Raw genomic sequence first — 13,281 nt, forward strand, 5'->3', positions numbered from 1 at the left:
AAAAAAAAAGTCAACAAGACCTTTTCGGCGGAAATGACGGCCTTTCTTTTCTTGGCGTGATGAATTCTAATGTTTACACTTTAAGCTTTGCCGTCGTGTTTAAGGCTAATAGAAGTGGCACCATGGTTCATCCCCGATCGCAATTGAAGGCAAGAAGTCGTCACTCTTATTGTGATACCGGATCAGATGAGTCAAGACAGCGCTGAACTTCGTCTTCTGGCGGTAGTTCAAAATCTTGGGCAACCATTGCGCACACAAGAGCGGATAACCGAGATGTTAATGAATTATGGCGTGAGCCGAACCGTGACTGATGATCACATGCTCTGCTAGTTCATCAATGCTTATCTTCCGTTCTCGTCTCATCAGCTCATCAACCTTTGCAATTTTGTTAGGGGTGATTGCAGGATGGCTTTGGCCCGGTCTTAGATCATCTTTGCAACTTTCACGTCCTTCTTTGAATCGCTTGCTGGAACGTTTCACAGTGGCCAATGAAATGCAATGTGCAACGTACACGGCAGCCATACGGCGACAAATTTCTTTTTAGGAAACACCTTCAGCTGTGAAAAAACTCAGGGAACTACGCTTCTCAACTTCTGGCGCCTCCATCACGCCACACAACTATGTTCAACCCAGTGTATGAGAGCATTAAAAAGCATTTATCCTCCCACCTGCGTGTCACTTTTCTAAATGAGAGATGCCTGTGTGCTACGCGCATGCCTCGCAGATAATGAACAGAAGCATTATTGCGCGGGGCTGCTTGGCTCACTTTCATTTCACTCGCCCTCGGGCATTAGAAATGCGAAGATACAATAGAATATACAAATGCGAAGATACAGCTTGATAAAAGACAAAAAGTGTTACTGGAAACGAAGTTCACTTGACGTACACACAAAACCTCGCAACAACATATTTAAATATACGTATAAGTCTCCAATAAATCTACGCGTCTAAAAATAAGTCACTGGATATAATGCGTCAAACAAGGCAAATAAACATGTTGCGCAATCAGAGATTCTCAGTATTCTAGATCCTGCCCCCATTCCATCCACTCCCCCACCCCCGATGTATTGCGCGCGACGGAAGGCGGCGCGCTTGCTCCCCGCTTTTCTCTTTTGCGCACACAAGACTGAGCCGCCATCGTTCCAGCCCCCCAAAGCCCTCCCTATGCTTTCACTCGCACATACAGCATGCGGCGCGCGGTCACAATGTTATTGCCCTTGGACTTTATACGAAACATGAGGGGGACGGTGACGGCAGGAAAAGGCCTGGAGTGTTCATATAATTGCTATCGCAATACTATATAATATGAGTATCCAGCAAACGAAGCGTCCCGTGGCCTATTACTGTCCCCAAAAGAAGTAAGAAAAAATCAAAATTTCCCCATGCGACAATCGCTGCGCCACAACGTCTTTTTTTTCTTTTGTGGGGCCGGGGCTCCGAAATGAAAAGCGCAATGTATGTTGGCCACAATCGAATGCCTCCTTTGGGCACCTAATGTGGCTACCGAAGGAATATCGAAGAAAACGTGAGACGCTCGGGCCACCGAGAACTATGGGCGTCTTGCACTGGAGTTTGAGGTATAGTAACGGCGCCTGGTGGCGGCGCGCGAAACGTTATCTGGGTAGTGCCGGCTTGAGTAATATTGAGGCCTGGCTGCGGCGAAGCTCGATTCTAGCCCGAGTTTTGCATCGATTCGCACTTTTTTCAGCCCTGTTGCGAGTACGAAAAGGCTCGTCACTTCTCACAGACCACGCCGACCACGCTGCGAGCTAGCCGCAGCCTATAGTTTAACGAAAACGGACTCTCCGTGAGACGTTATGCTGGAAGCAGAAGGAGTCGGCGACGCCGAACCGGAGAGACCTAGCTCAGCCTCGAAAAAGCGTCACCGTCGTTACTGCTGCGTCGGGGGCTGCCATGAACAAGAAGGCATGAATCCCAACATCAGATTCTACCATTTTCCTTCAAGGCCTCCCGAAGCGGAGCGTCGGGCGCGCTGGATAGCTGCAGTACGTCGCGCTGGGTAAGCGAAACTTCGCGCCATGCCGACTGCTTCGCCTGTCTTGAAGCTTGCTTGATTATCTGCGTTCTAAAATTCGGTCTTTTGCACCTCTACGGCAGACCGCCATACCAGCAGGCATGGCTGGTGATTCAGGATTCAAGACCCGGCCACAGCGACAATTAATAATTTGACTGGTGCGAAGTGGTGAAGCGACCAGGTGTGTGCAAATGACCACAAATGGTCGAGCTGATTCGGTGACAATTCACTACCCCACTACGAGCAGCACAGGTTAGAGAGTTAAATGTGCTCATCCTTGACCTCAAGCCAGCACGTTGAGGCAGCGCAGCAGGGTAGTATTGACTGCAACACATCGATGTTCGAGCGCTATCATTAAAAGCTACATCAAGCAAGCAGCGCACGAGCTCGCGCTGCAGCGCGATTCGCACGTACGTTACTGCGAGCTCATATGCATTGCATCAGTTATTTATCAGTCGCTCAATTGGGACAAATGGTCGGTACTACTGTGCAGGCATAACTACTTGTCCAGCAGCATGCAGTCAACAAAGATTACAGGATGCTTGCCGTTGCGTAGCATGTCGAAAGACCGCTGCCGTCGCGGCGCATACGATCGTGCGCTCGGGCAGTTCCGTATACATGATGTCTGCTTATCGCAGCTATGAATTCATTTATAGCAAGCATTTCCTCGCGTTTGTGTGCCTGAATCTAGCAGCGTGCAAACCTTACCTGAAGTTGAACTTCGTACGCGACTCGCTTCACTTGCGATTGATACCGCGCTAAAAGTTCGCCGCTTATTTCTTGAACGGCGTACACGTATTCGGCATTGCATAATTTCTTGCCTTTACGCAGTAGGCCACCCCTGAAAAAGTCTTCGGCGCTCGATATTCGCTGCAAGTCGTGGTACAACAAAACCGAAAGTGGCGGGTCCATATTGTAAACGTGCTTTCCGAAGCAGACGACCAGTCTTGGTACTACCCAGTTGAGGACAGAGGGCGCTTTTTGCACAATTTTCGCAGCGCCTCCTGGGCAATGCTAGAGCCCCATACGCATACTGCTCGGTATCCTACACTGGCGAGATAAGACTTTCCGGAGAGGTTGCGTGCGCTCAAGCGAGCGCGGTGCAATTCGTCCAGTCCCCACAGCGATGGCGGCGAGCGGCGATAGTTTTTTTTCTGGTTTGATAACCAGATAGCGCCCAAAACTATGCCAGGCGAAAATCCACTCGGCCAGAGAAAAGTGAACACGCACCGAAGTGCGCCGCGCGGTAGTCGGAGCAACACGAGAAAAACGCATGCGCTTTGGCTGCCTCTGGCAGCTCACGGGTAGGGTAGCGAGGACAAAAAAAATTAAGAGGCTCAATGTGACCTCGCGAAAAATAAATAAGAACGTACTTACCTTGGCTGGCCTTAGTGTCTTGACATGGATGCTTGGCGTAGGTGAAAAAAAATTTTGATATTTTTTATGTGCCATGACAAATGCTTTCGCTGTAGTTAGCGTAAATCATGAAAGCCAAATAACGAACGCAATCTCGATTCGGACGACGTCCTCCGAAATCGCAGAGCAGGCTGCAATAGCGATGGCCTTATTGGACAACAAGAGGACATCAATCTACAGTGACTCCATATCAGCTGTTAGGGCATTTGCCAAAGGAACCATATCCGAGCTGGCCCTAAGGATATTAGGAAGCAAAGAAATCAAGCCACACACATTGATCTGGTTTCCAGCTCACATGGGACAGATCGAGGGTGCCCCGCCCAACCTCAACGAGTCGGCACACGGATCTGCGCGAGGGATCATCAACCGCGTAGCTACCGGGCAGCGTGACGCCGGGGGTACTGACAATCGGGGCTCTCCTTCCTCGTACACCGAAATTACCAAGCACTTTTCCTTGGCTCGGAGGATCTACCCCCTCCCACATTGCAAACTCAATAGACCTCAGGCTTTGGCACTAAGGCTTCTACAGACGGGGGCATACCCAAACCCCCTACTTCTTCACAAGATGTACCCCGAAATTCAGACGACAAATGCATGTGCACTATGCAATGACTTGGCGAACTTACCTCACATGCTCTGGCGATGCCCCGCGTTACGCAGTGATGAAAGTAACACCTCTTCACGCTGGGATGCTGTCCTACACAGCTCCAACCTCGAAGAACAGTTATGGGCTGTCCAACGGGCCCGCGACGCAGCGGAGAGGCTCGGCCTCTCTGTCCCGACGTGGGAGCGGCCCGCTGCGCGCTAGGGCGCGCCCTAAAGGACTCTAATAAAGTTTTTCATCCATCCATCCATCCATGACCGCACAAATGAAACCACCACAGCGGTTCATCTCATCGGACTTCGCTGCTGGCTTTGTCAACTTGACTGGTATTGTGTTGATTTGGCTTGTATCGTTGTATGGTCCGATGTAAGACTTTAGAAAAGTCAATGCACCTTTGGCCTCCAATATTTATAGGAACGTTAAACCCACAATGCTCCGCAATTGAATATCTAAAGCGCAACTTTGAAAATGTCAATGCACCTTTCCCATCAAAAGTTTATGAGAACTTTATACCCATAAATTTCGGAATTGACATCCATGTGCTCCGTAGATGCCGCGGCCTCCGCAAGATGCCGCGGCGACCCCGTTCGCCATCAAAGAGCCCTTGAAACTTTGTGCTCGGATGGGGCTGCTTTTGCTATGTGACTCCCGGTGCATGCGTGTTGCCGCGAAATCCAGCCTGAGTTCGCAATGTTCGCGGTGAAATGTCTTTTAGAGCGTTAAAATAGACATTCTAGACACAATTCAGAATGATTTCCGGCACTGAGGATTGCTTTGGTAGGCGATGCGTGGACAGCACGAAAAAATTTTGTGGGGGGGCTGAAGCCCCATAAGCACCCCCCCCCAGCCCCTCGCCCCTGGCTACACCCTGATTCAGGTCTAGCAGAGGGAAAGTAAACGTGTCCGGAATAAAGATTAGTAAAAGGCGATGGGAGGTGCGGTGGCAGAAAACTAGGGAGACTACAAGCAGCGGTGGCGTACAAAAGCAACGTTACCATGAATGGTGCAGAAAGTTTTCAACCGAGAATTTTTGTCTCTAAAGAAAGAATAACACAGGCAGAATATTAGGCAAAATAACAGAAAGAGCTTGTTGCTCACAGCCATCCACCCCGTTTTAAAGGAGGCACTCATAGCTTCCATCCATCCAGATTTTAATGAAGTGCCGATAGTATCACTGAACCCGGAACACGCCTAAAGAAGGTACCAAAACACACGATGTTCGCTTATCGCAATCACCGCAAGATGTCAATGCAGAGGATTGCTTATGACACAGTGAATAGAAATTTAAGCTTGTCAACTTGTCTGATAGTGTGTTGATTTAGCAAACCTTTATTTGCTTACGTCGCATGGTTTCGTTCGTCGTGTCTGTGTTCTCGCATGTAATGTAATGTAATCCATTAATGTGCAGGTGCTCTTTTAGCAAACCTTTAGCAAACCGTGTGACGAACGAAACCGTCACACGATTTCGTTCGTCGTGTCTGTGTTCTTGCATGTAATGTAATGTAATTTAATCCATTAACCTAAGTTTGCTGTCTTTAAGAATTATGGAATAGCTTTCTTCGACCTTTGCTGCGATAGAAAGTGCCACAAGAAATAAAGTGCTCAATTGAACCCAAAGACTGGTTCGAAGTGTTGTGATGTGTTAAAATAATTATACGCATGACCAATCCCACTATCTTGTGTTACAAGTCATGTCGGGACATCACAATGACTTTTACATGGTATAATTGCACTATCGTGTTGCTGGAACTATGCTATCAGCCCTCTAAGTTTACCCTTTTACTATAGTACTAGATTCTGAAAAGTGACAACAACCCAATGAAAACAACTTTTTATCGAGAAAAACTTACCTAGCACCTCAACGTCTTCAGGATCTTTTTATTAAATGATAGCACTCTGCTGGCAAATTGCGATGCGAAAACAGACAAAGAAATGAAGTGGTATTTTCTTTATCATGCACATTTTATTCTACTTTGTAATTCGGCGCCATCTGTTTAGAGAACATCACTACTACTAATAAGTGGTGGTGTAGCTCCGAGAATTCATTTCTCTTAATTATTCTACAGTGACTAAACCACGCGAACCCTCTTTTATTTTCATTCACCCATTTCCAGGCTACTAATAGACAGCCGCACCAGCGTCGGCATGGCGACCGCGACATTTCTGTTTGTGGCAACCACTACTGGTGAAATGCTGATGTCGTCCTACCAGATGGAAGTCGTGAACATGTCTGGCTGCCGAGTAGACACTGTGCTCAGAGGCTTCATATTCAAAAAGGTCGGTAGTGTTTTACTATCCTGATGACAGTTAAACCTAAAAATGTTTAATGAAAAGAAAAATTTGAGAATACCTAAGCACTTCCTATGAGCTGTGAATGCGAAAGCGTTCATGTCCAATTGAATGCCGGTGAGCGGTTCTTCGAGTTTCCAACTTCTCGCGGGCAAGCGACCACGTTGAGATGCTTGGCTGGCGTGGCCTGTTTTGATTTGGCCTTGGTTACAACGCAGGCGAGAGCTTACGCGGGCAAGGAGCACGCGCATAACACAGACTTTCAAGGTGACGTAACGTCATGGCGATGCCCTCTCCTCCCACGCAACACCTGGCGCGCTAGCGGGGCAGCAGGTAGTCCTTTTAGCCCGCTGTGCTCCGTCGAGGAGTGCTGGTGACGTGGCGTCGCAGCCAATGGGAATTTAGGTGCCGTTTTTCGCTTTAATTCGGACACCGGCTTTCTCGCTCAAAGGGCCGTTCGACGCTTTCGAATCACAGACGCAGTGTTGTATGGCACCACCTGAACATTGAACACATGGACATGTGCATACCTGAACATTGTTGGTGTTTCAGGTGACGTCAATGTCGACTCTCACCAGGGCACGCTACACGGCAGGTCGCATCACTTCGATGCTGACCGTTGACTGTTGGCAGATGGGCAACTGCGTTTATGTTGTTCCCATGCCACTGTTCGGAGTGTTGTCGCTTCCCATCGTCTTCTGGATGCTCGCAGCTCGCACTGGCGTCGGCCCTTCACTGTGCTGCGCCGCATGGACCGTGTTCATTCTGTGCCTGCCCGCATTGTGCTCCTCCTTCCAGAAACGGTTATGGGTGAGTGCAGGTGCTCTTTTAGCAAACCATTATTTGCCTACGTCGCACGGTTTCGTTCGTCGTGTCTGTGTTCTCGCATGTCCTGTTCAGAACAAAAGCTTGATCGAGAAAGCAATGTTTTCGTTGCCCCTGTCCCACACTTTCCGTGTACTGGCTGCTTCCTGCTGTCTTGCCCAGTATACAGTAAATTTGCCACTGCGCATGTGAAAACTGCGCGTTATGCTGGGTATGTGAACATTCTTGATCAACCCTTATGAATGGGCATGTTCCACTCGTGTATCTGTCAATAAACTAGCACAACAGCCAAAGAGGGAAAAAGACGGCTACTGAGAACAGGCCAAGTCTGAAAAAAAGCAGCTGAGTGTCAGGTAAAAATTACAGAGAACAGTAACAGAATGGACAACTGGGCTAGTTGGTTTACTTCCATTTTGAAACTGTAAACGCGCATAAAGACAACAAACAAAAAGTGTGGACAGGAGGAAGCGCTTAGACACAACTGAAAATTATGATTGAAAGGAGACGAATATACGCGCACAAAAACGGAGTAGGACTTCTGAGCATGCGTTACAAGGCCCTCGGGTTAGATCATCGGAAAAGCGACGTTAAAAGCAAAAAGTAAAAAGGGTTCTAATTATCAAGAAACTTGAATTCCTTGTCATGCAGCAAGACCGAGGGGTGGCTGACGCAGTTATATCCTTTGTTCTTTATGTGGAATGCATCTGCCATTTCTGGCGATCAGAAAAAAACTTCGTTCCTGCTAAACAAAAAAAGTTCAAAAGTGAAGGAAAAGGCTGGGTCACTGCTCCTTGACATGAATATTTAACGTATGGCTTCCACTGTTAAGTCCGCCAAGCTTCCCGAATTCGACATATATTTTCCATAAAAACATACAAGCCAGATATGCCCTTCAGGGCAATCGTTTCCTAAAGAGGAACTTGGCAAAACGTGATCTCTAGGTATCTCCAAGAAACCTGGACTATTCTTGATCCCTTTTGTGTAAGCGATTCCGAAGCGGTGGTAATGTTTAAAAAACAGGTAATTTTTGTTAATTCGAAAGCTTGCCCTTAGGCATAATACAAAGCATGATAAAAGTGCCCGAACAGATTCGACTCGACAAAAAATCTAGAAGTGAAAGATTATGTGGTCCATGAATCCAGCGTTCAAGGTCGGGTGGGCGGCCAGGCCGAAGGCCTGTTGCCCGGAGGTGGCGGACACGGCTTCGATGAAGTCCTGGGCACGTCCATAGTAGGTGTGTCACTGTCACATTTTGGATTTCTGTGTTACAAAATGGGTCACAAAGCGGTCACAGACGGGTGAGCGCCACCCCAACACGTAGCCTCCTTAACGTAACCTCCTCTAGGAAGGTTAACCCGCCAGGGAGGTCTGACCCACGTGGTGGTATAAGAGCTCGTGTGGTATGTCGGAGGTTTTCCTTTTCCCGGATCAGTCGTCCACCGGCGTCTTCAGGAAAACGCGGAAGGGGGTATGTCGTAATCTGGGGGGGGGGGGGTTGTCATATGTGCTTCAAGGAGACCCGGCAGGGCTGCTCGAGGCACCCAGTGGACGCGTATGAGGATATTCGTAGTGGCAGCAAGACAGTGAATGCTATATGAGAATAGAGTGGAGCGAGATACCTTACACATGTCGCGGATGGCTTGAGGGGAGTCTGTGCGAATTATGGGTGTATCGGGCAGCTTGAACAGTAGGTAACAACGCGGCCAAGCTGTCTCGTATGGCAGCAAGCTCGGCAAGAAAGGCCGGTGGTGCAGGATCACCAGCATACGAGCACGTCTGGACTGACTCTGGTATCAATGGACATACGAGAGCCGTGTGAATCATGGTGCCATTAACACTGGCATCAGTGTATGCTACAAGAGTCGCATCGTCTTGATTATCATCGGCACGACAAAGGCGGGAAACTTGGGCATTCGCCTGACGAGGAACCGAGCTATAAAGAGGACCAAGAGGCTTATTGTCACTTTATTGTACCGTCTTCCACGGCGCTACATCGGGTCTCGTAGATGCTGGATTGTCTATTCCGTGTCCCATGTACCGGGCCAGTGAAGCAGCCGAGTAGCAATTTGATGGCTTTAGGGCGCGCACGCATCGACGTTGGTACACGATTTCGTCGATAATGTTTAGTTGGGACTCGGCCTGTAGGGTTGCCGACGGAGTGAGACGTAATAGTCCCGTTATGACCCGCATGGCTTCGTTATTAATGGCCTCAAGGCGAGCCCATTGTGCCTTCGTGAGATAATGACACTGGGCTCTGTAGACGAGGCGTGGTGGCAATACAGAAAGGACTAGAAGGCGAGCCATGTTCGCGCTCGTTCCACCAGATTTCTTTGCAATCCGATGTATCGACGGTATCGTTTCTGCAGCATGTTCCTTTGCATTCTTGACCCATGGTTCCCCAAATCCGGTGGAATCTATTTCAAGGTCGAGTAAAGGGAGAGTTGAAGCCTCGTGTAGTGATTGCTGATCCACAGTTAACTGCAGAGGCCGTAGTGCCAGTAGACGACACCCATACTTGCTCGCTACTGACATGTACGTCGTCTTGTCCTTGGAACTTTCAAGCCCTATCTGAGCACACCAGTTGTGCGTCACGCTTAGGGCCTCTTGGAGCGCTTGTTTTTGGAAGATTTCAGAATCAACTGACCAGACAGTGATGTCATCTGCGTACATTACGTACTGCGCGTTACGTATCGTCGCTAGCTTCCGAGGTAGCGGAAGGAGAGCAATATTGAAAAGGACTGGTGCGAGCACAGATCCTTGTGGGACACCCAGATGTGCGACGAACTGACCTGCTGCTTGGCCAGCCAGGCGAATGGAAAAGGTGCGAGCGCGCAGGAAGGCTTCGATGAATTTGCAGGCACGGCTAGGGGACTGAAGCCAATGGAGAATTCCGACAATAGCTTCGTGACTCACGTGGTCATACGCTCTGCGAATATCCATTGCCATAATAGTGCGAATTTACCGGGAGCGGCTTCCGATGAGAACCACAGAAGATAGGTACGCAAGGGCATCCTCTGCGCCTAGATGAGCACGGAACACGATTTGGCCAGGATGATACCATGAGTACCGCTCGAGCCACCATGTAATACGTGTCGCGAGCATACGCTCCATCAGTTTGCTTAACGTTGAGGTTAGTGCTGTTGGGCGCATATGAGCGATATTATCTTGGGGCTTTCCGGGTTTGGGAATAGGGACAATTTCTGCATGCCTCCAAGAATCTGGGATGACTACTACAGCCCAAGCTTCGATTATGGTTCCCAAGCACACTTCGAGAACCTTGCCTTCCTTGTTTTTATGAAGTTCATACGGTATGCCATCCGGTCCTGGTGCCTTGTATAGCTTCAACAGGTCTATTGTCGCTAAAGATTTCGCCATAGGGAAGACAGCTAGTATACCCTCGATGTCGGAGAGCGTAGGCGGCGTGCCTGCCTCCGGGGGAAGGCAGTTTTGAACAACGAAAGGAGGCGGTGCTGTGTCCAAAGCTGGAAAAAAGGTGTGGGTGATAGTTTCTGGGAATACTGCTGGTGTCTGGCCCGATGCTAATAGGGGGCAGGCTGCAGGTTCTGGAGGGTGCCGACCACGTTCCATTACTAGAAAGGTGCGCCAAATGGAGGCATTGTACCACGAAGGTCCGAGAAAAGAGCACCAGTCTATCCAGCGGCCACGTTCTAAGCGGTGTTCTTGGCGCCGAGCTACTGCAGTACGGAGTTGGGCCTCTAACAGAAGGGTATTTGATGCAGGGTCACGTCCTGATCCAAGTTCTGCTTGGCGGCGCGATGCCCAGAGACGCAGAAATTGCAAAACAGGAGCGGTTCGTGATTCATCAACCCAGGACGTACGTGTTGCCTCAACTAATGCGGCCTTAAGGCAACGCGATGGGTCCCGCACGTAGTTGGATACAGTGCTTTCCGATACCGCCCTGTATCGATCCCAGTCCACCACTCGACATAGTCTGCGGAGGTGGCCTGTTCCGCACGAAGATAAACCAAGGTGAATCGGATGACGGTCGCTACCCCAGCAGTCGGGATCACATGACCACGAGACGGTCATCCTTCCTAGCCACCAACATAAGTCCGGTGAGTGTGGCGGTGCGCGAGGGTGGTCACGCCGACGAGTAGGCACTAACATATTAATAACCAGTGTTAATTGGACGTCCATAAATGTGTCCAGCACACACGTACTACGCGCACTGGAAATAGCGTATTCCCATGTGATGTGGGGCGCGTTAAATATTCAGCTACGATAACGGGGCAATCAGAATGTTTTTTTTTGTAGGTGCGCCAACCAGCCGAGACACAACCGAGCCGCGCGACCGCTTTAGGGGCGGCCATGGTACGAAACAATGATCACGTCAGTGGGTTGGAGACGAACCAATGCGGCGACGACTTCTTGCCATAAAGTACACCACCGTGAAAGATCAACGCGGGTCTGATGGAGAGTGCATCTTAGATAAGCTGCAGCCTTTTCTGGAGGGACATCGGGCGTAGCACTCCTACGATCCAACATTGAAGGCGATGTATATGCCACAAATTCTGAAATTCTTGGCAGGCCGTTGGATTCTTGAAGCAGTAGAGCCCAAACACGCAGCTTACCATATCTGAGATGCTGACGCAGCTCTCCGGCCTTCCCCGCGATGCCGCGACAGTTCTACGGTAAGATGCCTTCTGACACACTTGAAGACGTAGCACCCATCATAGGTAAAGATTGGCCAGTAGAACGGAAATTAGGGGCTGGAGCTGTTGCGCAACGAAGCGCAAGAGTTCTCGGGGTGACATAGGTTTCGACACAGATGCCGGGTTAGCCATATGAGCAGGACTAGACGTCGACGACGAATGCGACGACCGCGCTCCGTCATGACGACTCCGGAGCACTTTTCGACGTTCCTTGAGACGTTGGATTTCCTTTTCAAGGGTGGCCAGGCGAGCGTCGATCTCGAACTCTTCGTTTTCCAATGGAAGCGGCATGTCTTCTATCGATTGTGATGCCCGTTGTGGCTCTGATGTAGACGACCTAAGAGCTGCGCCAAATGTAGGAGTGGCAGCATCACTTGACGCCGTACTTGCTATTGTCACCTGGCTGGCGTCCTCTTCCAGTGAAGCCAGAATGGCGTAACGGTTATACACAGGGACTTGTTTCATTGATGCATCTGGCTGTCGAGAATGGCATTGTCGAGCCTTCTTAGTGGCCTTCAACTGCGTAGGACACGTCGTGGAAGTGAGGTCATGATCGTTTGTTTGGCATAGACCGCTTCTAAACGATGGTGCCGTCGTCGGTTCGGTAGGGGCAGGATAATTTCATGTGTCCCTGTCTGAAGCAAGAATATCAGTACTCAACGGAAGGCTTGAACGGACGCGGGCGTAGTACGCAGCCGCAGTACAGGTGCGTTCAAGGGGGGGGGGGATTAGGACCTTGAAGCGTGATTAAGCACGTACGACAGCTGCCTAGGTAGCAGGCAGCCACGACCTTGTGTGTGAGACACGATAGTTCCTGCAGGAGCCTCTAGTGTTCTTCGTGAAGGTCAACGCCATTAACCACGTAGCGTCCTAAATCGGTACCACTGGCGAGGTAAGCCTGGACTGGAAGGTCATATTTTTCCGAGACTTGCATTTGTTGCAGTTCTTCGAGTTTCTAAACTAGTGCCATAGCAGACAACCATAATTAGACCGTATCGGTAGGTTTGTGTAGAGCGAAACCTTGGAATTGGGAAGTATTGGGGCATGCGTCCAGGGCCGCTAGAACGATACGGTTGTGCAGAGTGGACATGCCATCTCTAGCACGAGGCTTGATAACCACTTTGTACCACAATGTCATTGGCGACTCCGGAGACGTACGTGTGAGTCGTGCGGGCAGGCCTTGTGATGAGCGAGGTCTTTTCGGGGCTGCTGGAGCTACATTTTCGTCCGATGGAGGGTCCGTAGCTTCCTTCGTTCTCTTGGCCGAGGTGTGCGCCATGACAGCAGCGCTGTTCTGCTTCATGTTGCTGGTATCCTTCTTCAGAGTACCGCCTTCGCACGTTGCACTTGACCCCACGAAAGAGAGGCTCCTGACTTGGATGACAGTTGCATCGGTAATGTTTCGCTCCCTCGACGCAGCGGACAGCAGCTTGGATGCT

The 13,281-nt window shown here is 49.8% G+C and overlaps 1 protein-coding gene across 7 annotated transcripts in view; it reads left to right on the forward strand.

Moving 5' to 3' along the window:
* The window catches only part of LOC135913793 (ATP-binding cassette sub-family C member 2-like), a 272,909-nt gene that overhangs the window by 143,785 nt on the left and 115,843 nt on the right, over nucleotides 1-13,281 (forward strand). For 6 of the 7 annotated variants that reach the window (XM_065446481.1, XM_065446480.1, XM_070541304.1 and 3 more), the window contains 2 exons: nucleotides 6,170-6,332; nucleotides 6,897-7,154. In XM_065446481.1, coding sequence (XP_065302553.1) covers nucleotides 6,170-6,332; nucleotides 6,897-7,154 — 421 coding nt within the window. The remainder of the gene's footprint in view (nucleotides 1-6,169; nucleotides 6,333-6,896; nucleotides 7,155-13,281) is intronic. The other variant, XM_070541305.1, reaches the window with a different exon arrangement.

The sequence above is a fragment of the Dermacentor albipictus genome, chromosome 6 (genome assembly GCF_038994185.2).
Source record: "Dermacentor albipictus isolate Rhodes 1998 colony chromosome 6, USDA_Dalb.pri_finalv2, whole genome shotgun sequence".
NCBI classification, from domain to species: Eukaryota; Metazoa; Arthropoda; class Arachnida; order Ixodida; family Ixodidae; genus Dermacentor; species Dermacentor albipictus.